At 38.6% G+C, this 24,148-nt stretch overlaps 1 protein-coding gene across 3 annotated transcripts in view; it reads right to left on the minus strand.

Annotated features, from left to right (window-relative positions):
* Positions 1 to 24,148, minus strand: part of IMPG2 (interphotoreceptor matrix proteoglycan 2) — a 114,938-nt gene that overhangs the window by 72,613 nt on the left and 18,177 nt on the right. For all 3 annotated transcript variants that reach the window (XM_039477464.2, XM_074403589.1, XM_074403588.1), the window contains one exon: positions 11,974 to 12,005. In XM_039477464.2, coding sequence (XP_039333398.1) covers positions 11,974 to 12,005 — 32 coding nt within the window. The remainder of the gene's footprint in view (positions 1 to 11,973; positions 12,006 to 24,148) is intronic.

The following is a 24,148-nucleotide window of genomic DNA, read 5'->3' on the forward strand; positions in this document are numbered from 1 at the left end:
AAGAGGTCCATATCTTAATCCCCAAAGAGGGGAATTAAGGTTGCAGGTAGAATTAGGCTTGCTAATCAGCGGATCTTAAAATAGGCAGCAGATCCTGGGTTACCCAGTAGGCTCCATGTAATCACAGGGACTGTTTCATGCAGAAGAGGGAGGCAGAAGAAAGTCAGAGTGATGCGATGTGAGAGAGACTCCACCGGCCATTTGCTGGCTTTGAAGATGGAAGGGGGCGGTGGTCTGTAGAAGCTAGAAAAGGCAAGAAAACAGATCCTCCCCTATAGCTTCTAGAAAGGAACACAGCCCTGCTGATACCTGGAGACCTGAAGGAGGCTTCGGAACTACAGAACTATAAGATAATAAATCTATGTTGTTTTAAGCTGCCAAGGTTAGACTAATTAGTTGAAGCAGCAGTAGAAAACTACTACGAGAATCTCTTTACACAACGAATACAAAGCTCATCTCAAAAACATTATAAAAATAAATCTGAATGGTGGAAACGGGTGTTAATGGAGTAGTGACACATGTCATCCCAAACGGAATAAAACATTTGCTGAAAAACATGTATTTGGTTCTGTGATCCAGGGAAATAGGGACTATAGGGGTTTAATGGATGACTGTAATATTAAATTGGAGAAAGATAGGCTGAGTAAATTCTTCGGCCACTCCTATGGTGCCACTCCCAGTGTGAGCCAGCCCCGTGACACTCCCTTCAGCACCTCGCGCAGCCGCAGTCTCCACCCCACTCCAACCTGGTGTGCCCTGGTTTCAGGCAGGATACAAATTTTTTAATTTTCAAAATTCACTATATTTTAGTGCATATATATTGTTATTTCTTCATATGCCTTATTTTCTAAGAATGGTGACTACCTTGTGTCCCCTATAACACCTAGTACAGGCCACGACTTATCAAGAGAGATACATGATACAGTCAGTTTTGCTATGCTATTTATTTGTGAATTTGTTTCAACATGGTTAATATATTAAGAAACAGCTGAGCATAATGCCGATTGCTCCTTTACCTATACACCTTCAGACATCTTCCAGCTACCTCAGTTCACCCATGAGTTATGAACCACACCCACCCTCATACAGTGTTACAGCTTTCCATCTTTGTTCAGAAAACTCTCCTTTCATCACTTTACAATCATTTACAAGCTACAATCTTTCCACTGTCTGATTTTACAAGCAAATATCAGAAATTCATCAAGGTTAAGTGACATATTTATTATAGTATCTGTGTATTTCTTAACCACATGAGGAATGTAAACTGTGCCACTATTTTTATTAGGTTCCTTTTTTTTTGTTTTGTTTTATGATAGAGTCTCACTCTGTTGCTGCCCAGCTGGAGGACAGTGGCACAATCTCGGCTCACTGCAAACTTTGCCTCCTGGATTCAAGCAATTCTTCTGCTTAGCCTCCCAAGCAGCCAGGATTACAAGTGCACACCACCACGCTCAGCTAATGGTTTTTTTTGTAGAGATGGGGTTTCACCATGTTGACCAGGCTGGTCTTGAACTCCTGACCTCAAGGAATCTGCCTGCCTCAGCTTCGTAAAGCGCTGGGATTATAGGCATGAGCCACTGCGCCAGCCACTAGGTTTCTTTTTTAAAAAATGTATTATGGACAAAGTTTTGGGGTATTGTGCCCCTAACTTTATTATTCTCATTGCCCCTTTAGATTTTATCACATGATTTTCAATGATTTTTGGGAAATAAGATACCATGTCATAGTAGAACGAACTAGATGATGAAGGTGTTTTGTTTTCATAGAAAGTTTTTGGATAAACCCCATAAGTTTGTTTGTTCTAAGACTCTTTCCAACATGGTACATATATGCAGAGTATACAGTAGATTGCCAGAAGCCAAGGGTAGACTTGGCTCCATTTCTAAAGCTTCCATTTTGTGTGACATTTGAGTAAATAAGTCACTTTATTAAAGAAACCAAGTGATGCATAATTACCTTCCACGCAGTGGCTTATCTGCCTTGGCTTCTTACTAAAATGCTTGAGCCAGTTTGCTTCTGGGAGAAATGAGGCTGTGAATCACTCTGGCATGTTTCTATTACTAGTTTCAAGAAAGGTTTACGTCAGACGTCTCTGCAGGATAAATGTTTCCTGGATTACTCAGGTGGCCAGAGTCTCTCCTAGAACTTTCTAAATCATTCTTCAAACTCAGTTAACTCTTGTCTGTTAAGAGTCTAAGCTACGGCCCAACAGAGTATTAAGCTTGCTTCTGATTGGCTGATTAAAAACAAAAACCAACAAAATCTCCCCGATCTTGATGACCTGAGTACCCCTGTGTCCCGGCTCCTAGAGGTTCCCACTCACACCTACTCTTTTGTCTTCAGCAACACCTGACTCCCAAACCTCCTTTTTCAGTCCTGACCTTTCCTTCACTTTAACTTCCGAGTTTTTTTATTTTTAAATTTTTATTTATTAAACAATACACCCATCTGATTCCAAACTCGAGAAATGCAAACGGTTATTTAGTGCAAGTCTATATGCACTATGTCGTTTCTTTTTCTGACTGTGCCCCTCCCCGTCATCCTCCAACTTCAATTTCTAATTTTTTACCATCCTGGAGATCTACTTTTATGTCTGTTTGTTTGTTTATTGAGAGGCAGGGTCACACTTTGTCACCCAGGCTGGAGCATAGTGGCCCAATTATAGCTCACTGCAGCCTCAAATTTCTAGGCTCAAGAGATCCTCCTACCTTGGCCTCCTGAGAAGCTAGGACAAAAAAAAAATCACTTTATGTAAAATACATACTGACATATTACATAGAAAAATACAAAAAAGTGCATGAAGTCTTTTTTTTTTTTGGAGACAGAGTCTCACTCCGCCGCTCAGGCTGGAGTACAGTGGCCAGATCTCGGCTCACTGCAACTTCCGCCTTCTGGGTTCAAGCGATTCTCTTAAGAGTGCATGAAGTCTTAAGAAAAGAAAAGGAAATTTGGATTTGCAAAAACAAAACAAAAAAACCCTCCAAGCTATACTGCCCATATTTTCTGCCACTGAGGACTTTGGGAGAAAAGTTTGATAAGCATTGTTCTAAGCAAATATTTAAATTTACTTTGCTGACAAATATATAGACTAATAAGAAAAATAACAAAATCATTCTGGCTGCTGTGTTGAAATTGGAAAAAGGTTAGACATGTTAAGAAACTATTATAAAAATAAGAGATGGTCAGACCAGGGTGCGAGCAGTGAAAATGATGAAAAGTGATCAGATTCTAGACATATTTTGAAGCTACAGACAATATAATTTTTTGATAGTTGGATGTGAGGTGTGGGAGAAATGGAAATATAAAGCATGAGCACAAAGTTTGGGTCTGCGTGATGGACTTGATAAAACTGCCACCAATAGAAATACAGTTAACTGGGTTGGGGGCATGGGAGAATCAGGAGTTCAATTGTGGATATGTTGAGTTTGAAATGCCTACATGACATTCAGGTAGAGATGTCGTTATAAATAAGAATTGTCTTCCATGTCCTCAGTTTATTGATAAAAGCATTGCATCAGATTAAATGATTTATCCAAAACCAAAGTAGCCAGATAGAAGCAAAAAGAAAAGCTCTCTTGACACTCAATCCAGTGCTGTTCTTGGTAATACAGCACAAACCGTCCCTGAGAGTAGAATACTTTCTATTAAAAGAGACCTGTTGCTTTAATAAATCCAATGAATCAATATTTTTACTGGTAAACAAATTCCAATATTCAATTCAAGAAACTAAATCAAGATTTATCAATATAAACAACCCAAAAAAGCCACCAAAATTATTTGAATGGCAGAAGGAGAATGCATGTATATCTTGGGTAGCCATTAAACAAATTCATGTATATTTAGGACAAACGCAAAATCTGTGCCTAGCAGTTTCTAAAAGAAGTGAAATTCTTTGTCCCAGCTGTGCACACAGGATTTGAATGCACTTCCAATGTCGTCTGCTTACCGTAGTTACCATCACCTCCTGGAGCACAAGTTCGAGAGGGCCAGAGTCAGAGTAGGCGTAATGTTTGTCTCTATGTCTGAGACAGTTCGTGATTTAACCTTTTTTCAAAGAAGCAAACGTGTAAAAAACAGAGCCATTACTGAATTCTTGCTTCCTAATAAACCACAACCAGCAAATTAGTTAAATTCCTTTTGTTGACATTGCTAGAATGTCCCAGAGACTGCTAACAAATTTGATAGTTCCATTTTTCTGTCGCTTAATGACTGGAATTGTAAACAAGTCCTGTTAAGTTTTGTGAATGTCAGAGAATTTCACTCTGTAAAATTTCATAGGGTAATTGTGAGAATTAAATGTGAAAAAAGAATCTTGTTAAAAAATAAAGCTTTAGGGCCGGGCGCGGTGGCTCATGCCTGTAATCCTAGTACTTTTGGAGGCCGAGGTGGGTGGATCACCTGAGGTCAGGAGTTCAAGACCAGCCTGGCCATCGCGGTGAAATCCCATCTTTAAAAAAATAATAAAATAAAGCTCTATACGTCTATACATGCAGATGTGTAAGGGATGATGGTAGAGTTGGGGATATGTCATCTCATAAGAGGTCAGGGAGTATCACCACCATCCCTCTACTGGTCCATCTTTCCCCAAGAGTACTGCCAGCATGCGCCACAAGGGTAACCCTGCACTAGGCCACATCCCTGATAGGAAGACGCACAGGGAGCAGCATGTTCTGCCCCTACTGTCACTGAATGTGCTACAGACACAGGAAGACGTAGACTTCCTGCTCGTCTAGGAATCCTATGCTTGATCATCTGATGTTTTCCCAAAGCCTGAGAAACAGACATTTTTACATAAAGTGAAACAACCAAGATTTAGAACAAGTTGTTGATGAGACAGACACTAAAATTTCAATCTCTCTCTTGTCTACGGCTCTAGCTCTCTCATATTCTGCCTCTTTGCATGGACTCATAGCCAGGCCACATGGTATATATTCAACAGGCTGACTACTGATTGTTTAAGAAACATTATAGCAAAGAAGTCTATCTAATATAAAGTAGTTGCTTTTTAAGTCTTTATTTAAGTTAGCTCCTTTTCATTTCAGCAGATAAGATTTTGAAACTGGTACGCAGATCTATACAATCCTTGTTTATATGAAGTTAACTCCTTTTAATTTCAGCACATAAGATTTTTAAATGAGTACAAAGAGCTATACAAGAGTTCATTCTATCATTTTAAATTTTAAATTCTTACAGATTTTGATACATTTAGAGTGCCATTTTATTACATGGATATATGGTGCAGTGATAAAGCCTGGCCTTTTGTATGTAAATTACAGAAACCATTTAAATCCTTTTTTTCATTCTTCATGTTTGTCTTTCTCATTCACACACATACACACACAACAAAGAAAACTAATTTTTTCACCTCTGAATGATGTAAATATTCAAATAATTCAAATAGGTACGCATTCTAGCATGAGGGTTGAATACTAGCTTTGTGACCTGAACAAGTCCCTTAAACTCTCTATGCCTTCATTTCCTTCTCTTTAAGAGGAGGATATATTAATACCTACCTCATTATATTGGATAGAGGATTAAGTAAATTAATATAAGTAATAAAGTACCTAGAACAATGTCTAGCCTATAACTGCTATATTAGTATTAGCTAATTTTTTTAATTTAATTAAAATGCCTCTAATTAGGTGATTATTGAGTACAGTTACTCAAACACCATTATTCATTCCTGCAAGTAAGAAGCTTTTCACAATATTCTAAGTAACTGCAAATATGTTAGTATGTTTAGCTATTAGGCCCAGGTTTAGAGTGAAATGGCATGCTTCAATATCAAATCCAGAAAAATAAATTATGGTCGACCTCTCATAGTGGTCTATGATAAAATCTACCAGCCTAATTCTATGACAAGATAATGAAGAAAGAGTCTCATCTCTCTTCTCTTTGGCATCTTTATGATGCCATTAGCACTTTGAACGTTTGGAAATTATACTGCCTCAACATTTGTGGATACACACACTCACACTATGTGTGCACGGTCAGGGTAGCTTCTCTTGGCATATGTGCGTTACAGGCTAGTTCTTACGATGAAAAACTTTCTCTTCATGTGGGCAGAATCATTCTACCGTTCTTTGTAAAAATTCCTTTTGGGAGTTGGGATGGTAAAGAAGAGAATGAAGCTGTTTGTTTCCAGCTGATATACAGAAAGATGGGACAGTCTGAATCAGCAGGCAGGAGAACCCAAGGAAATGAATGAGATGATCAATTTGGGGTCGCTCCAGAGAAAACCCATTCTGCTTTAGCCAATTAACAGACTTTCATTTATTTCCCCTCCTTCTCTAATCACCTCCTAGTAGTTGTGAAGGAGGTACACTGTGATCCGGTATTTATTAGTTGATATATTATGCAAGAAATACATCTCTTAGCAGGAAAAAACACAAATCTACATTTTTCCTCTTGAAATGATGAAATCCAGTAAGGTCTGAAGTTAGGTTTTCAGGAATTCTGAAAACTGTCACTGTCAGGGTATAGTAACACAGAACCTAATGGTACAAAATCTAATTAGCTGTATCCATGATTAATTAACAAGTAAACATAGCCTTTGCAAAATTTACAGTGTGGCCACCTTGGCCACTCCCAAAGCTAAATCAATCAAAAAAGCCCCGTGCTCATGTATTGGAAGAATCAATATCATTAAAATGGCCATACTGTCCAAAGCAATTTACAGATTCAATGCTATTCCCATCAAACTACCACTGTCATTCTTCATAAAATTAGAAAAAAACTACTTTAAAATTCATGTGGAACGAAAAAAGAGCCTGAATAGCCAAAGTAATCCTAAGCAGAAAGAACAAAGCTATAGGCATCACACTATCCAACTTCAAACTATGCTATAATCCTACAGTAACCAAAACAGCATGGTACTGGTACAAAAACAGACACAGAGACCAATGGAACAGGATGGAAAACTCAGAAATAACGCTTCACATCTATAACCATCTGATCTTCGACAAGGCTGACAAAAATGAGCAGTGGGGAAAGGACTCCGCATTCAGTAAATGCTGCTGGGATAACTGGCTAGCCATATGCAGAAGAAAAAAACTGGAACCCTATCTCTTATCATATTCCAAAATTAACTAAACATGGATTAAAGATTTAAATGTAAGACCTCAAACTATAAAAATTCTAGAAGGAAACTTAGAAAATACCCTTTTCAACATTGGCCTTAGCAAAGAATTGATAGCCAAGCCCCCAAAAGTAATTGCAACAATAAAAAAAAATTGACAAATGGAACCTCATTAAACTAAAGAGCTTCTGTATAGCAAAAGAAAGTATCAACAGACTAAACAGATAACCTACAGAATGGGAGAAAATATTGACAAACTCTGCATCTGACAAAGGCCTAATATACAGAATTTAGACAAATCAACAAGCAAAAAACAAATAACGCATTAAAAAGTGATCAAAGGACATGAACAGACACTGCTCAAAAGAAAACATATGATGTCAATATGTGAAAAAATGCTGAGCATTGGTAATCCTCAGAGAAATGCAAATCAAAACTACAATGAAATACCATTTCACACCAATCAGAATGGCTATTAAAAAGTCAGAAAATAGCAGATGTTGTTGAAGTTGCAGAGAAAAGGAAATACTTATATACTATTGGTGGGAAAGTAAATTAGTTCAGCCACTGTGAAAAGCAGTTGGACATTTCTCAAAGAATTTAAAACAGAGCTACCATTTGAACCAGCAATCCCATATCATTAAATCAAAAAGACACATGCACTCACATGTTCTCACCAGCTATTCATAATAGCAAAAACATGGAATCAATCGAGGTGCCCATCATGGTGGATTGGATAAAGAAAATATGGTACATATACACCACGGAATACTACGCAGCCAGGAAAAAGAATGAACTTATGTCCTCTGCAGCAACATGGATGAAATTAGAGGCCATAATCCCAAGTGAATTAATTCAGGAACAGAAAGCCAAATACTGCATGTTTTCACTAAGAAGTGAGAGGTAAACACTGAGCATATATGGATATAAACATGGGAAGAATCGACACTGTGGATTACTAGAGAGCAGGGGGTTGTGGGTTGAAAGACTACATATAGGGTACTATGCTCACTACCTGGGTCCAAGACACCCATGTCACAATCCTACACATGTATCCCCTATATCTAAAATAAAAACTAAATTTTTTAAAAGTCATCCATTTGAATTGATTTCTCTTTGCTCTATGTGTGTGTGTGCATGTGTGTGTGTGTGTGTGCATATATGCGTATACACACGCTTATGTATACATCATACTTCCAATGTGAGAATGTTTTGATATTGGTCTGATTGGTTAAACAAAGTCAACCAAAGCAATACAAACTGTACCTATTAAGATTATACTACATACAAGTTTGGTGCTAGTTAATGCAGAGCTTACACAGAATCCTAAAACACATTTCTTCAAGAATGTTATCTACTAGGGTTACAAACCTGAGTAAGATACTTTTTTAAATTCATTTTCCAAGATCTGGCAGAAACCTGCTAAAGGCTACACGGTAGGTTTTTCAGGAAGAGTCAGGCTTTAGATATTTTGTGCAAGTACTGATTCTATTCATATTTTGGATTCCTGTAAGGGTGTTACTAACTTAGGTTTTTGGTGGTGGTTGTAATAATTAAGTGAGGTAACATATTTTACATAGCAAAAGGCAGTATTAATAGAGGTTAAGAACCAGATGCTTAAGAATCAGATGAGCTGGATTACCTTGAGTTATTTCAACTCTAATACTGTTTCTTCATCTATCAAAAAAGACAGTAAAAGTACATAATTCAGAGGGTTAAACTCAGAGGATTAAATAATATATGTAAAGTATCTAGTATACTGTAAGCAATCAATAAATGTTAAAATGCTATTACATGTTTGATAATGCTACTTCACCTCTCTCCAAGTTTCCAACTCATTACTATTTCACAGCCGTGCATTTAACCCTTAGCATGGTCTACATTTTGTTTCCTAAGTATTTGCTTCATACACATACAGGAGTGTTCATGCAATTAACTCTTCACCACTTGTTCAAAGTTGTTCAAAGTTTCACAATCTACTTTTTCAAACAAAAAGATTTTGTGGCCTCAATAAAGTTACACTCTGGCCCTTGACTCAGGCCAGAAGTATGGGATAAGTGATAATCTGATAATCTAGGTGACCTTGGGTTATATAAGAGCCGACAGAACCCTCTCCCAAAATATATTTAATAATAAATGTTATTCGCCCATAGCAAAGTTTGATCCTTCTTCCAGGCCTATAAGACTAAGCTCGCAACTATTTCACGGTTTATTATTCCAGTAAAAGCAATCTGCCCTATAAGATGGGTGTAGAGTTTTCTTATTTCTTAAGTTACAGTCTAAGGTTGTGAACAGATTTTAAACCTCCATGAGAGACAGTATAAAGCCCTGAACAAAGCACTAAATATGGTGTCAGAGAATCTGAAATCGAATCTCAGGGTCACCATTCACTAGCTGTGTGATAGCTATTCACTCGTTCATTTCATAATTCCGACGCTCCTTGACTTATGATGGAGTCATTTCCCGGTAACGCCGTCATAACTTGAAAATACTGTTAAGTTAAAAACGCACTGAAACGTCTAACCTACCAAACATCATAACTTAGCCTAGCTTACCTTAACCATGTTCAGAATACTTCTATTAGCCTATAGTTGGGCAAAGTCATCTAATACAAAGCCTATTTTATAATAAAGTACTAAATATCTCATGTCATTTCTTAACTGCTGTACTGAAAATGAAAAGCGGAATGGTTGTATGGGTACTCAAAGTTCAGTTTCTATTGAATATGCATCACTTTTGCACCATTGCAAAGTCGAAAAATCACTGAGCCATCAGAGGTTGGGGATCATCTGTATTTATCCAGCACTGGCTATGAGCCAAGTAGTGTTTGAGGCCCTATAAATATAAAGGTGAGCAACAGTAAATCCAGATTTTCCGGGGGAGGGGATCATACACCATGGAAGATTTCCTAGAGGAAATGATGGAAAGAACGAAATTTAAAAAGCAATGTGAGTTAGCCGGGCAACGTATATGGAAACATAATGGCCCAAGAGTACCCTAAAAAAGAGTGTGGCTGAACCATAGAGTTTAAGAAGGAAACTGAGACAGATGAGGCTGGGCACAGGCCCAACAGTGAAGAGCCTTGCGGGCCATGTTAATTTTGATCTTAAAAGCAATGAGGAACTATTAAATTGTCTTATAGAGGAGAGGAACATGATCAAATGTATTCTTTGGAAGATTTGTGGCCAGGGTGGAGAGGAGGGCTCAGAAGGCAGCAGAGAGACCTCTTGGCAAGGCTCTGTACCAGGAAACAAGTGTTGATCACGTGAATTAGGGTAGGGACTGTGAGGGCAGAGAGAAATGGATGGAATGAAGCTATAATTAGGAGAAGAGAAGGAAGGGAGAAAGCAAGAGAAAGTAATATGAGCAACTAGATGGATGATAATACCATTCATTCATTGATGAGAGGAACAAAGAAAGAAACAGATTTGTGAGGAAATGACTGATATAGCTTTGGGCACAATGAACTGAAAGAGAGCTTAGAGAAGTTACTTGAGCCAAAAGACTGTGAAAGGTGGACGAGGCGACCTCTAAGATTCCTTCTAGTTCTTTCATCGGAACTACAGATTTACAGATGTCTAGTTCACTGCCTGTTGCAATGGCAATCACAAGGAATCTCTGAGCTCTGCCTCTGTGGTGAAGAAGCCACACCCAGCCAGGCACAGTCGCTCACGCCTATAATCAATCCCAACACGTTGGGAGGCTGAGGCCGGATGACTGCCTGAGCCCAGGAGATCAACACTAGCTTGGACAACATGGCAAAATCCTGTCTCTACAAAAAATACAAAAAGATTAGCTGGGTGTGATGGTGTGTGCCTGTAGTCCCAACTACTTGGGAGGCTGAAGTGGAAGATCACTTAAGCCTGGGAGGTCGAGGCTGCAGTGAGCTGTGATCATGCCACCACATTCCAGCCTGGGTGACAGAGCAAGACCCTGTCTCTAAATACATATAAAATATAAAACAGAATAAAAGACCACATGGCCCCATATTTAAGTAAATGCTCAATCCCACGCCCTGGTATAGACTCAGTGGCATTGGCTGTATGAATAAGACCAACAGAGTCCCACTTCTCTCCTACTCACTTGTGTTCAATTTGAAACCAGGATACACCCCGCTACCACCCACATATATATTCCAATTATGCTTTTGTCCCGACTCTGCTGCCCAGGCTGAATCTCTGGACACTGATTCACCTACTTGGTTTTTCAATCTGTCCTTCTTTCTAATTTGAGACAAAATTCTGGACTTTGACCTGGATTGTATGCTCTAGTGGTACTTTCCTGTATAACTACCCACATGCTATTATAGTTTAGATACTCTGAGGATAAACAGAATTGGAAAGCTTTAGCCCCTATAGGCTCAAAATCCCCTAACTTTCGTGATCTTCTTTGTACTACTGCTTCCCAGAAGGCAGAAACAACCTTAGCCCTAAGCCTAATGGTGAACAGAGTCAAGAATCATAATATTGATAGATTCATCAAGGTTATGCTATTCTTGTTTCAAGACCATAATCATCAATACTCGATAAGTTGATCCATAGCACCACCCATCATTTAATAACCTATCCTCCACTGTGGTGTACCATTTCAGAACAATTTCATCATTAGCCTTTAAACCTCAACAACAGTAGGTCATTCCATATCAACCATCAATCTGTTTCCTTATCTAAGAGAGGAGCAATTGGCCTCATAACAAGGTCACAGTGGCCATGGTGGTGATCTGGAAAGAAAGGTAGCCTGGGAATGAGGAAAAACATTTGGGACTCATCCACAGGCCTGGTCATTGCGAACTGGCAAGAGAATAGAAAGGCACCATTAAATTTGGGGTGAGTCTTGAATTAGGTTATGACACATCTGTGTTGCCAAAAATGAATTCTGGGAAAAAGGACACTCACCTGCTTACAGTTTCCTTCGCGTAAGTCAGTTTCTATGAAAAACAAAAAAAAAATAAAAATGACTGAGTTAACAACAGTTATTCAGGAGTAAATTGAACTTATTTCATAGATCACCACTACTGCCCTAACATGGTAGAATCTATGCTACTATTCTCTATGATTAGACAAGTGATTAAAACAGGTACTAATGATACCAAGTTTTTTTCTGAGACTACAGCAATACCCTGCCATTCAATCTCTGCTTATATGCCCAAAAGTTCCTGTGCTCTTTCTTAATGGGCACAAATAACAGACTTGATCTGCTTATCATTTCATAAAGGTATAAAAGTTATAGATTTGTAGAGTTTTACATAAACCTACCATGGACTTGGAATCAAAGAATTTTTTATATAATACTTTTACAGTAACTCTCATCCTAGAACAATATAAACATGGATAAAATAACTGAGAAATTTGTTTCTACAGAATTCAGACAAAAAAGACATATATCAATAATTGGATTATCTCTGGGGGCATTCTAAAGCAAACGGCCTGCAAGTTTCCCCTAAATTAGAAGTGGTATTTTGAGATCAATATGACAGAAGGAATAGTGACTTGGAATCAGGAGACCTAGTTTCAAGTTCTAGTTGCTCGTCCTCAGCTATATAGGAAAATCCCAATATTTCTCTGGTGCCAGGCCTCAATTTTCTCATTGATAAAACAGAGAGACTATACTCTAAATGCCTCTCACTGCATTTATAAAAGACTCACTGCTCTTCTTGCTCTAGACTCTCCCAGAATAATCTCAGCCACTCTCAGGGTTTTAATTACAGGCATACCTCAGATATATTACAGGTTTTGTTCCAGACCAAATAGAAGCTCAATAAAGCAAATATCCCAATAAAGCAAGTCACATATTTTTTGGCTTCCCAGTATATATAAAAGTTATGGTTACATTATACTGTAGTCTATTAAAAGTGCAATTACATCACGTCTAGAAAAGGTATGTACCTTAATTTTAAAATACTTTATTGCTTAAAAAAAATGCTGACAATCAACTGAGACTTCAGTAAGTCACCCTTTTTCTGCTTCTGGAGGATCTTGCCTCCAGGTTGATGGCTGTTGACCAATCAGTATGATGGCTGCTGATGATTGACGTGACTGTGGCAACTTCATAAAATAAGACAACGATGAATTTCGGCATGTCAATTGATTTTTTTCCTTCACAAAAGATTTCCCTGTTGTATATAATGTTATTGCTAACATTTTATCTATTGTAAAACTTCTCTTAAACCTGGAGTCAATCCTCTCAAATCCTGCCACTTCTTTATCAACTGAGTTTATGTTCGTTGATAAAGTTTATCAACTTCATGGATATTTACTGTCATTTCAACAGTGTTCACAGCATCTTTGCCAGAAGTAGGTTCCATTGGAAGAAACAACTTTCTTTGCTCATTTATAAGAAGGAATTTCTCATTCATTCAAGTATTATTATGAAATTGTAGCAATTTAGTCTCATCTTCAGGCTGTACTTCTAAGCCTCGTTCTCTTGCTATATCTACCACATCTGTAGTTATTCCCCTTATTGAAGTCTTGAACCCCTCCAATTTATCCATGAGAGTTGGAATCAATGTCTTCCAAATCCCTATTCATGTTGGTATTTTGACCTCTCCTACTGAGACACAAATGTTGTGAGTGCCATCTAGATGGTAAATCCTTTCCGGGAGATTTTCAGTTTACTTTGCCCAGATCCATCAGAGAAATCACTATCTATGGCAGCTGTATAAAATGGATTTCTAAAAATCACAGCACTTAAAAATTGAAATTATTCCTTAATCCATGGGCTGTAAAATAAATATTGCATTGGCAGGCACAAAAACAACATTCACCTTCTTATACATCCCATCAGAGCTCAGGTGGCTACAGGCATTGTCCATGAGCATTAATATTTTGAAAAAATAAATTTCCTGAGCAGTAGTTTCAAAGGTGGGTTTATAAGCCTCAGTCGACCATGCTGTAAACAGATGTGCTACCATCAGAGTCTTTTGTTCCATTCACAGAGCATAGGTAGAGTAGATTTAGCATATTTCTTAAGGGTCCTAGGATTTTTGGCATGGTAATAAGCATTGTCTTCCAATTTAAGTCACTAGCTGCATTATCCCCTAACAAGAAATTCAGCCTGTCCTTCATTGAGGACAGGACAGGTATTAACTTCTCTGTAGGTAACGAAGTCCTAGACATCATCTTCATCCAATAGAAAGCTGCTTCATCTTTATAAAAAAAATCTGTTGTTCCATGAAGCCACTCCTAAATTAGCTAGCCCTTCTAGATAACTTGCTATAGCTTCTGCATCAGCACCTGCTTATGTTATGAAGATAGCTTCTCTTCCTAACCTCATAAACCAACCTCTACTATCTTCCAACTATTATTTTGAAGCTTCCTCGCCTCTCTCAGCCTTCATAGAATTGAAAAGAGTAGGGCCCTGCTCTGGATTCAGCTTTCCTTAAGGGAATGTTGTGGCTGGTTTGATCTTCTACTCTAACTATTCAAACTTTCTCCATATCAGCAAGAAAGCTGTTTTGCTTTCTCATCACTTACGTCCTCACTAGAATGGCATATTTAATTTCTTTCTTTCTTTCTTTCTTTTTTACTTTGAGTTCTGGAATACAAGTGTCGAATGTGTAGGTTTGTTACATAGGTATAGTGTCGAATGTGTAGGTTTGTTACATACGTATATATGTGCCATAGGGGTTTGCTGCACCTATCAACCCATCATCTAGGTTTTAAGCCCCGATGCATTAGCTATTTGTCCTAATGTTATCCCTTCCCTCATCCCCCAATCCCTGACTGGCCCTAGTTTGTCCTGTTCCCATTCCTGTGTCCATGTGTTTTCGATTTTCAACTCCCACTTATGAATGAGAATATGCAGTGTTTAGTTTTGTGCTCCTGTGTTAGTTTGCTGAGGATAATGGCTTCCAGCTTCATCCATGTCCCTGCAAAGGACATGATCTCATTCCTTTTTATGATTGCAGAGTATTCCATGGTGTATATGTGCCACATTTTCTTTATCTGGTCTATCATTGATGGACATTTGGGTTGGTTCCATGTCTTTGCTATTATAAATAGTGCTTCAGTAAAAATACATGTGCAGGTATCTTTATAGTGGAATAACTTATATTCCTTTGGTTATATACCCAATAATGAGATTGCTAGGTCAAATGGTATTTCTGGTTCTAGATCCTTGAGGAATCGCCACACTGTATTCCACAATAGTTGAACTAATTTCCATTCCCATTAACAGTGTAAAAGGGTTTCTATTTCTCAAGAGCCTCGCCAGTATCTATTGTTTCTTGACTTTTTAATAATCACCATTCTGACTGGCATGAGATGGTATCTCAATGTGGTTTTGATTTGCATTTCTCTAATGACCAGTGATGATGAGCATTTTTTCATGTTTCTTGGCCACATAAATGTTTTCTTTTGAGAAATGCTGTTATATACTTGCCCAGTTTTTGTCAGGGTTGTTTTTCCTTGTAAATTTAAGTTCCTTGTAAATTCTAGATATTAGACCTTTGTCAGATGGGTAGATTGCAAAATTTTCTCCCATTCTGTAAGTTGCCTGTTCACTCTGATGATAATTTCTTTTGCTGTGCAGAAGCTCTTAGTTTAATGAGATCCCATTTGTCAACTTTGACTTCTGTTGCTATTGCTTTTGGCATTTTCATCATGAAGTCTGTGACCACACTTATGTCCTGAATGGTTTTCTTCTAGGGTTTTTATGATTTGGGGTTTTATCTTTAAGTCTTTAATCTATCTTAATTTTTATAGAAGGTATAAGGAAGGGGTCCAATTTCAGTTTTCTGCACATGGCTAGCCAGTTTTCCCAGCACCATTTATTAAATAGGGAATCCTTTTTCCATTGCTTGTTTTTTGTCAGGTTTGTTGAAGATCAGATGGTTGTAGATGTGTGGTGTTATTTCTGAGGTATCTGTTCTGTTCCATTGGTCTATATATCTATTTTGGCACCAATATCATGTTGTTTTGGTTACTGTAGCCTTATAATATAGTTTGAAGTCAGGTGGCGATGCCTCCAGCTTTATTCTTTTTGCTTAGGAGTCTCTTGATTATACAGGCTCTTTTTTGGTTCCATATGAAATTCAAAGCAGTTTTTTCTGTGAAGAATGTCAACAGTAGTTTGATGGGAATAGCATTGAGTCTACAAATTACTTTGAGCAGTCTGGCCATTTTCACAATATTGGTTCTTCCTATTCATAAGGATGGATTTTTTTTATTTGTTTTATTCGTTTGTATCCTCTCTTATTTCCTTGAGCAGTGGTTTGTAGTTCTCCTTGAAGAGGTCCTTCACATCCCTTGTTAGCTGTATTCCTAGGTATTTTATTCTCTTTGTAGCAATTGTGAATGGGGGCTCACTCATGATTTGGCTCTCCTCTTCCCCATAATTGGAATATAGGAATGCTTGTGTCTTTTGCACATTGATTTTGTACCCTGAGACTTTGCTGAAGTTGCTTATCAGCTTAAGAAGTTTTGGGGCTGTGATGATGGGATTTTCTAACTATACAATCATGTTGTCTGAAAACAGTCAATTTGACTTCCTTTTTTTCTACTTGAATGCCTTTATTTCTTCCCCTTGCCTGATTGCCCAGGCCAGAAATTCCAATACTGTGTTGAATAGCAATGATGAGAGAGGGTATCCTTGTCTCGTGCCAGTTTTCAAAGAGAATGCTTCCAGCTTTTGCCCTTTCAGTATCATATTGGCTGTGGGTTTTTCATAAATAGCTCTTATTATTTTGACATATGTTCCATCAATACCTAGTTTATTAAGAGTTTTTAACATGAAGGATGTTGAATTTTCTCAAAGGCCTTTTCTGCATCTATTGAGATGATCATGTCGTTTAGGTCATTGGTTCTGTTTATGTGATGGATTATGTTTATTAATTTGCACATGCTGAACCAGCCTTGCATTCCAGGGATCAAGTTCATTCCAGGGATGAACTTGATCGTGCTGGATAAGTTTTCTTTTTGTTTTGTGTCTCTGCCAGGTTTTGGTATCGGGATGATGTTGTCCTCATAAAATGAGTTAGGGAGGAGTCCCTCCTTTTCAATTGTTTGGAATAGTTTCAGAAAAAAATGGTACCAGCTCCTCTTTGTATCTCTGGTAGATTTTGGCTGTGAATCCATCTGGTCCTGGGTTGTTTTGTTTGTTTGTTTGTTTTTTGTTTTTCTGGTTGTCAGGCTATTAATTACTGCCTCAATTTAAGAACTTGTTGATGGTCTACTCAGGGATTCTGAATCTGTTCAGGACTTCTTCCTGGTTTAGTCTTGGGAGAGTGTATGTGTCCAGGATTTTATCTATTTTTTCTAGATTTTCTAGTTTATTTGCATAGAGGTCTTTATAGCAGTCTCTAATGATACTTTGTATTTCTGTGGGGTCAGTGGTGATATCCCCTTTATTATTTTTTACTGTGTCCATTTGATTCTTCTCTCATTTCTTCTTTATTAGTATAGCTAGCAGTCTATCTATTTTGTTAATTTTTTTCAGAAAACCAGCTCCTGGATTCATTGATTGCTTTTGGAGAATTTTTCATGTCTCTGTCTCCTTCAATTCTGCTCTGATCTTAGTTATTTCTTGTCTTCTGCTAGCTTTTCATTAGCTTCCACTTGCCTCTCCGGCTCTTTTAATTTTGATCATAGTATGTCAATTTGGGATCTTTCCAGCTTTCTGATGTGGGCATTTAGTGCTGTAAATTTATCTCTTAACACTGATTTAGCTGTGTCCCAGGGTTGCATTGTCTCTCTGTTCTCATTGGTTTCAAAGGCCTTCTTGATTTCTGCCTGAATTTCATTATTTACCCAGGAGTCATTCAGGAGCAGGTTGTTCAATTTCCATGTAATTGTGTGGTTTTGAGTGAGTTCTTTTCAGCCTGAGTTCTAATTGAATTGCACTGTGGTCTGTGAGACTGTTTGTTATGATTTCAGCTATTTTGCATTTGCTGAGGAATGCTTTACTTCTGGTTACGTGGTAAATTTTAGAATAAGTGCCATGGACCACTGAGAAGAATGTGAATTTTGTTGATTTGGTGTGGAGAGTTCTGTAGATGACTATTAGGTCCACTTGATCCAGAGGTGAGCTCAAGTCCTAAATGTCCTTGTTAATTTTCTGTCTTGTTGATCTGTCTCATATTGACAGTGGGAAATTAAAGTCTCCCACTATTACTGAAGTCTAAGTCTCTTTGTAGGTAGCTAAAAACTTATTTTATGAATCAGGGTGCTCCTGTATTAGGTGCATATATATTTAGGATAGTTAGCTCTTCTTTTTGAATTGGTCCCTTTACTATGATATAATGCCCTGCTTTGTCTTTGTCTTTTCTGATCTTTGTTGGTTTAAAGTCTGTTTTGTCAAAGACTAGGATTAGGATTGAAACCCCTGCTTTTTTTTTTTTTCTTTCCATTTGCTTGGTAAGCTTTCCTTCATCCCTTTATTTTGAGCCTATGTGTATCTTTGTATGTCAGATGGGTCTCCTGAATACAGCACACCAGTGGGTCTTGATTCTTTATCCAATTTGCCAGTCTGTATCTTTTTACTAGGGCACTTAGCCCATTTACATTTAAGGCTAATATTGTTATGTGTGAATTTGACCATGTCATCAGGATGCTAGCTGGTTGTTTTGCACAGTAATTGATGCAGTTTCTTCATAGTGTCATTGGTCTTTATATTTTGGTGTTTTTGCTGTGGCTCATACCAGTTTTTCCTTTCCATATTTAATGCTTCCTTCAGGAGCTCTTCCAAAGCAGGCCTGATGGTGATGGAATACCTCAGCATTTGCTTGTCTGGAAAGAATTTTATGTCTCCTTCACTTATAAAGCTGAGTTTGGGTGAATAGGAAATTCTGGGTTGAAAATTGTTTTCTTTAAGAATGTCGAATATTGACCCCCACTCTCTTCTGGCTTGTAGGGTTTCTGCTGAGAGGTCCACTGTTAGTCTGATGGGCTTCACCTTTGTTGGTCCACTGTTAGTCTGATGGGCTTCACCTTTGTTGGTGACCCTGCCTTTTTCTCTGGCTGCCCCTAACGTTTCTTTCCTTCATTTGAGCCTTGGAGAATCTAATGATTATGTGTCTTGGGGTGAATCTTCCCATGCGGTATCTCAGTGGAGTGCTCCGTTTTCTTGAATTTGCATGTTAGCCCGTCTTGCGAGGTCAGGGAAGTTCTCCTGGATGATATCCTGCAGTATGTTTTCCAAGTTGGTTCTATCCTCCCTGTCTTTCTCAGGTACCGCACTCAACCATAAGTTCAGTCGTTTTACATAGTCCCGTAGTTCTCAGAGGTTCTGTCTGTTCCTTTTCATTTTTTTTCTAACTTTGTCTGCATGCCTTATTTCAGCATGATGGTCTTCCAACTCTGATATACTTGCTTCCCCTTGCTCAATTCAGCTATGGATCATTGTGTATTCTTCATGAAGTCTTCAGGCTGTGTTTTTGAGCTCCAGCAGCTCATTGATGTTCCTCTCTCAACTTGTCATTCCAGTTAGCAGCTCCTGTAACGTTTCATCAAGGTTCTTAGCTTGTTTGCATTGGGTTAAAACATGCTTCTTTAGCTCAGCAGTGTTGGTCATTAACCACCTCTGAAACCAGCTTCTGTCAATTCATTCATCTTACCCTCCATCCAGTTCTGCACCCTTGCTGGAGAGGCACTGCAATCATTTGGAGGAGAAGGGGCGCCCTGGCCTTTTGGATTTGGAATCTTCTTTTGTTGATTTTCTCATCTTCATGAGTTTGTCTAGTATCAATCCTTGAGACTGCTGACCCTTGGATAGGGTTTTGCTGGGGAAATTTTTGTTGTTGACGCTGTTGCAATTGTTTTCTGTTTGTTTGTCTGTCTTACAATGGTCAGGTCCCTCTTCTGTAGGGCTACTGTGGTTCGCTGGGGTTCACTTCAGGCCCTGTTTATCTGGTTCACTCCCATGCCTGGAGATCTCACTTGGGGAGGCTGGAGAGCAGCAAAGATGGGTGCCTGATCCTTCCTCTGTGATCTCTGACCTCAAGGGGCACCAACCTGATGCCAGCAGAAATGCTCCTGTGTAGGGTGTCTGACAACCCCTGTTGGAGAGTCTCACCCAGATAGGTGGTATAGGGAACAGGACTCATTCAAAAAAGCACTTTGACTGTCCCTTGGTGAAGGGGGTGTGCTTCACTGGAGAGAAACCCACTCATCTGGGCTGCCTGGATTCCTCAGAACTACAAGGAGGGAAGGCTAAGTCTACTGGTCCCTGGAGACTGTGACCACCCCTCCCCCGAGGGCCTCAGGCTCAGGGAAATTAGAGCTTATGGCTGGAGTTGTTGGAGTTCTGCAGGGAGGCCCTGCCCAGTGAGGAGGGACGTGTCAAGGTCCGGCCTGAAGGGGACCTCTGTCCTCAGTCTGCCATAGCCAGTGTGTTGGGTTTTGGGTGATACCTCTTGGGACCAAGCTGTTCAGCCTCCCTGGAGTCAGCAGGGGAAAGGCGTGGCCTGGGGCTACAGAGATGGCTTTCACCCCTCCCCGACCCTGGAAGCTTAGTGTATTAGGCAGCTCTCAGACCAAGTGATGGCTGTTGCCCCTCCCTCAAGGAGCTCAAACCGCTTAGACAGCAGGCAGCTGGAGCTGCGGTGCTGGTCACCCCTCCGCCCCCGGGAGCTCAGCAGGCTTAAGCAGATTCTAGCTTAGTGGCTGTTGAAAATCCGCACAGCTCTGTGGTTGGGACCCTAGGCCCCAGTGGCGTGGGCTCATGCTACAATCTTCTGATCCGTGGGTTGCACAGTTCCATGGAAAAAGCACGTTTTCCCAGGCTGGGTAGCATGCTCACTCACCCTTGGCTGGGGACCACGACATCACTCTGCTCTTCCTTCCTCTCCGTGGTTCAAGCCAGCCACCTGGTCAGTTCTGATGACAAAACCCTGGTACGTCAGCTGCCAGTGCAGGATTCACACACTGTTATGGCTCTTTTGGATGGGAGCCACTGATTGCCACTGCTTCTAGTTGGCCATCAGAGCCCCACCTCCCACTTTTAATTTCCTTCAAAAACTTTTCATTTGCATTTACAGCTTGGCTAACTGTTTGGTGCAAGAGACCTAGCTTAAGGCCTATCTCAGCTTTTAATATACTTTCTTCACTATGCTTAACCATTTCTAGCTTTTGATTTAAAATGAGAGACATGCTATTCTTTTTTTCACTTCAACACTTAGAGGCCATTGTAGGGTTGTTAACTGGCCTGATCTCAATATTGTTGTGTCTCAGGGAATAGGGAGGCCGGAGGAGATGGAAAGAGACCGAGGAACGGTCAGTTGGTAGAGCAGTTGAAACACAAACATTTATCAATTGAGCTTGTCATCTTACATGGGTATTATTCATGGCACTCCAGAACAATTATAATAGTAATTGTCATTGTAATAATCAAAGGTCACTGATGACAGGTCACATAAGAGATGAATAACTTTTAAATGTTTGAAGTATTTTGAGAATTACCACAATGTGAGAAGAGACACAATGTGAGCACATGCTATTAGAAAAATGGCACTAACAGACTTGCTTGACACAAGGTTGTCATAAACCTTTGATTTGTAAAAAATGCAGTATCTGTGAAGTACTATAAAAGGCAGTACTTCTGCCTTTTATAAAACGAGGTATGCCTGCACTAACTCCAGGATGGTGATTCCTATAGCAACATTGACATCTCAAACCCCTATCCTTGGCTTTATATGTAAACATCAATGTGAATTGCTTTAATATCAAGCAATTCACATTTCACACAGGTGGTTCAAATGAACACATCAAAAGTGAACTCATTCTCCCTGCCACATCTACAAAGCTGCTTCTCTGCCCCAGTTATTGGTCTTAGTTACCCAAGCTAAAAACTGGAAGGCTTCCTCGGCCATTCTTCCTCCTGTCTCAACCCATCAGAGTCCTACTAATCTCGTTCCTATTTATATCTCTCAAGTTCCCTTTGTCTATTTCAGGGTCTGGTTGGGATCTTTATCCTCTTTCTCCTGGAGTACTGAAGCCACATCCTACCTTGTCTGTCTGCTCCAGTTTTATCTCCTATCATCCATCCTATGCCATGTTGAAACCGTAACAACCTTTCTAAAATTCCAAACTGCCAAATCAGCTCCTGCAACTTACCTACCTACAACCCTTCCATGGTTTCCTGTGATCTGCAGAGTTAAATCCAAGCTTGTTAAGTTACCCACTTTTTTAGTCTGCTCTCCTATCATTCCCAGTCCACCTTTTCAGTATATTGGCCCAGGGCACTCCCTACAAACACTTGGCTCATGCTGGCCTTTCTGCCTATCCAGGCAACACACCATTTCCTTCCTCTGCTTTTTCTATTAAATACTTATTGGAAGTATAGTTTCTATGCCTTCGGATCTAAATTTACTAAAAGTTCCACTTGTAAGAGATACATTCCAAGATCAGATCAGAAGATTGTGCTCTTACGGTAATACTAATCCCTCATATATATTTACTACACTAATGGCTGATCATATATTATGGACACAATGAAGATAGGCAATGCAGTTATAAGTCTAAGTATGTATATGTGTGTATATGTCTATATATTTTCCATTAAATAGCTATCCCATGTTAGCCACTACAATTAGTAAAATTGGGAATGATGGAGAAGGGAGGCCCAGTGGTGTGAAGAAAAGAACATGGATTTTCGAAAAGAGAACTGGGTTTGGATTTAAGCTCCACCATATCTGGTTTTATGTTATAGAATAAAGAATTTAATAATTCTATGTCCTTATCTGTAAAATGGGGACATTACCACCTCACATTACCACCTCCTTATAAGGTTGCTGTTATAACACCTAATAATTTATTAATGAGTTTAATACATGACATGGTACATGGTAGATAATGAATAAATAGTAGCTATTATCATAGCAATACTGAGCAGTTAAAAACGTGACAGGCGAAAAACACACACAGTTAACTTTGATTAAAATGTGCAGTACCATGATTAAAAGTTGCAAAATTTATCTTTGGTCCACCCACATTTATCAAACCACCCTTCTCTCCCCAACTTCCCCCATTTAATGAGATCATGCCTCTCTTGGGCTAAATGTTAAAAGAAAATAATTTAATTCTTCTACTATAAGTAAAATCCAAAAATAGAATAGGATAATATATTTTATTACCTTTATGATACACTAATCTAATTTGACTAGATACAAAATAGCTCAGTTATTCAGTCAATAATTATTTACTCGGTCTCTGTAAGTTATGTAATACTTAGAACCAGTATTTAAAACAATCTTCATAAAATTTATTGTGGCAAGTAAAAAAAGACAAGGTGGTTATTGCTTATCCACTCATTTACATAAATATCTATTGCATATTTGCTACCTTCCAGGAATGCAAAAATGAACCAACAGTGACATAATCCTTGCCTTTTGACTCACAGAAATTAGTCACACGTACAACTAATAATCATAAAATATAAAAAGTACAGTATTAAAAATGAATGAATAATTGTGGGAGCTCAAAGAATTATGGTAACGCAATCTCTAAGCTGTGGGTTGGTTCCTTGCAAGGGAGGTTACATATGAGGACACGGAGGAACTGAATAGATGAACAGGAAGATAAACAGAGTAACAGACAGCATGAACAATTTGCCACTGTCTGGACAGTTTCACTTTCCTGTCATGAATATATATGTGCTACAGGAACAGGGAAAACTGGCAGGTAATTTGTCTTTATGCAGGTTTATTTATCCTTTGCTAAGAGTCAACCAATGTCTAAAACAAGGAAAACAAGGAAGCACATTCATTATTAGAATCATACCTATGCCTTACTAAACGTTTATTCAAATGAACTATGTCGTCTATCTTAATTAGAGTCGTTGCTATTCATTCTGAGTCTATAACATGTAAAACTCTGGCAAAAATGTTTGATTCTCACAGATTTATGTTCTTAGCCTAAACCTTTGCTGAATATTATTTCCAAATATTTGCATCTATTAACAAGGCTGAGGCTCTTATCTGAGTTAATAATGTCTTCTTTTTCTTTTTATGGACAGAATAACATGAAAATCTTAATAATGTATATTATAATTTTATAATTTATAATATAAAAAATATAAAATTATATAATTATTTTATAATAATTTATAATGCATAAATTTATAATAATGTATATTATA

This window comes from Saimiri boliviensis, chromosome 8, assembly GCF_048565385.1.
Source record: "Saimiri boliviensis isolate mSaiBol1 chromosome 8, mSaiBol1.pri, whole genome shotgun sequence".
Classification (NCBI taxonomy): domain Eukaryota; kingdom Metazoa; phylum Chordata; class Mammalia; order Primates; family Cebidae; genus Saimiri; species Saimiri boliviensis.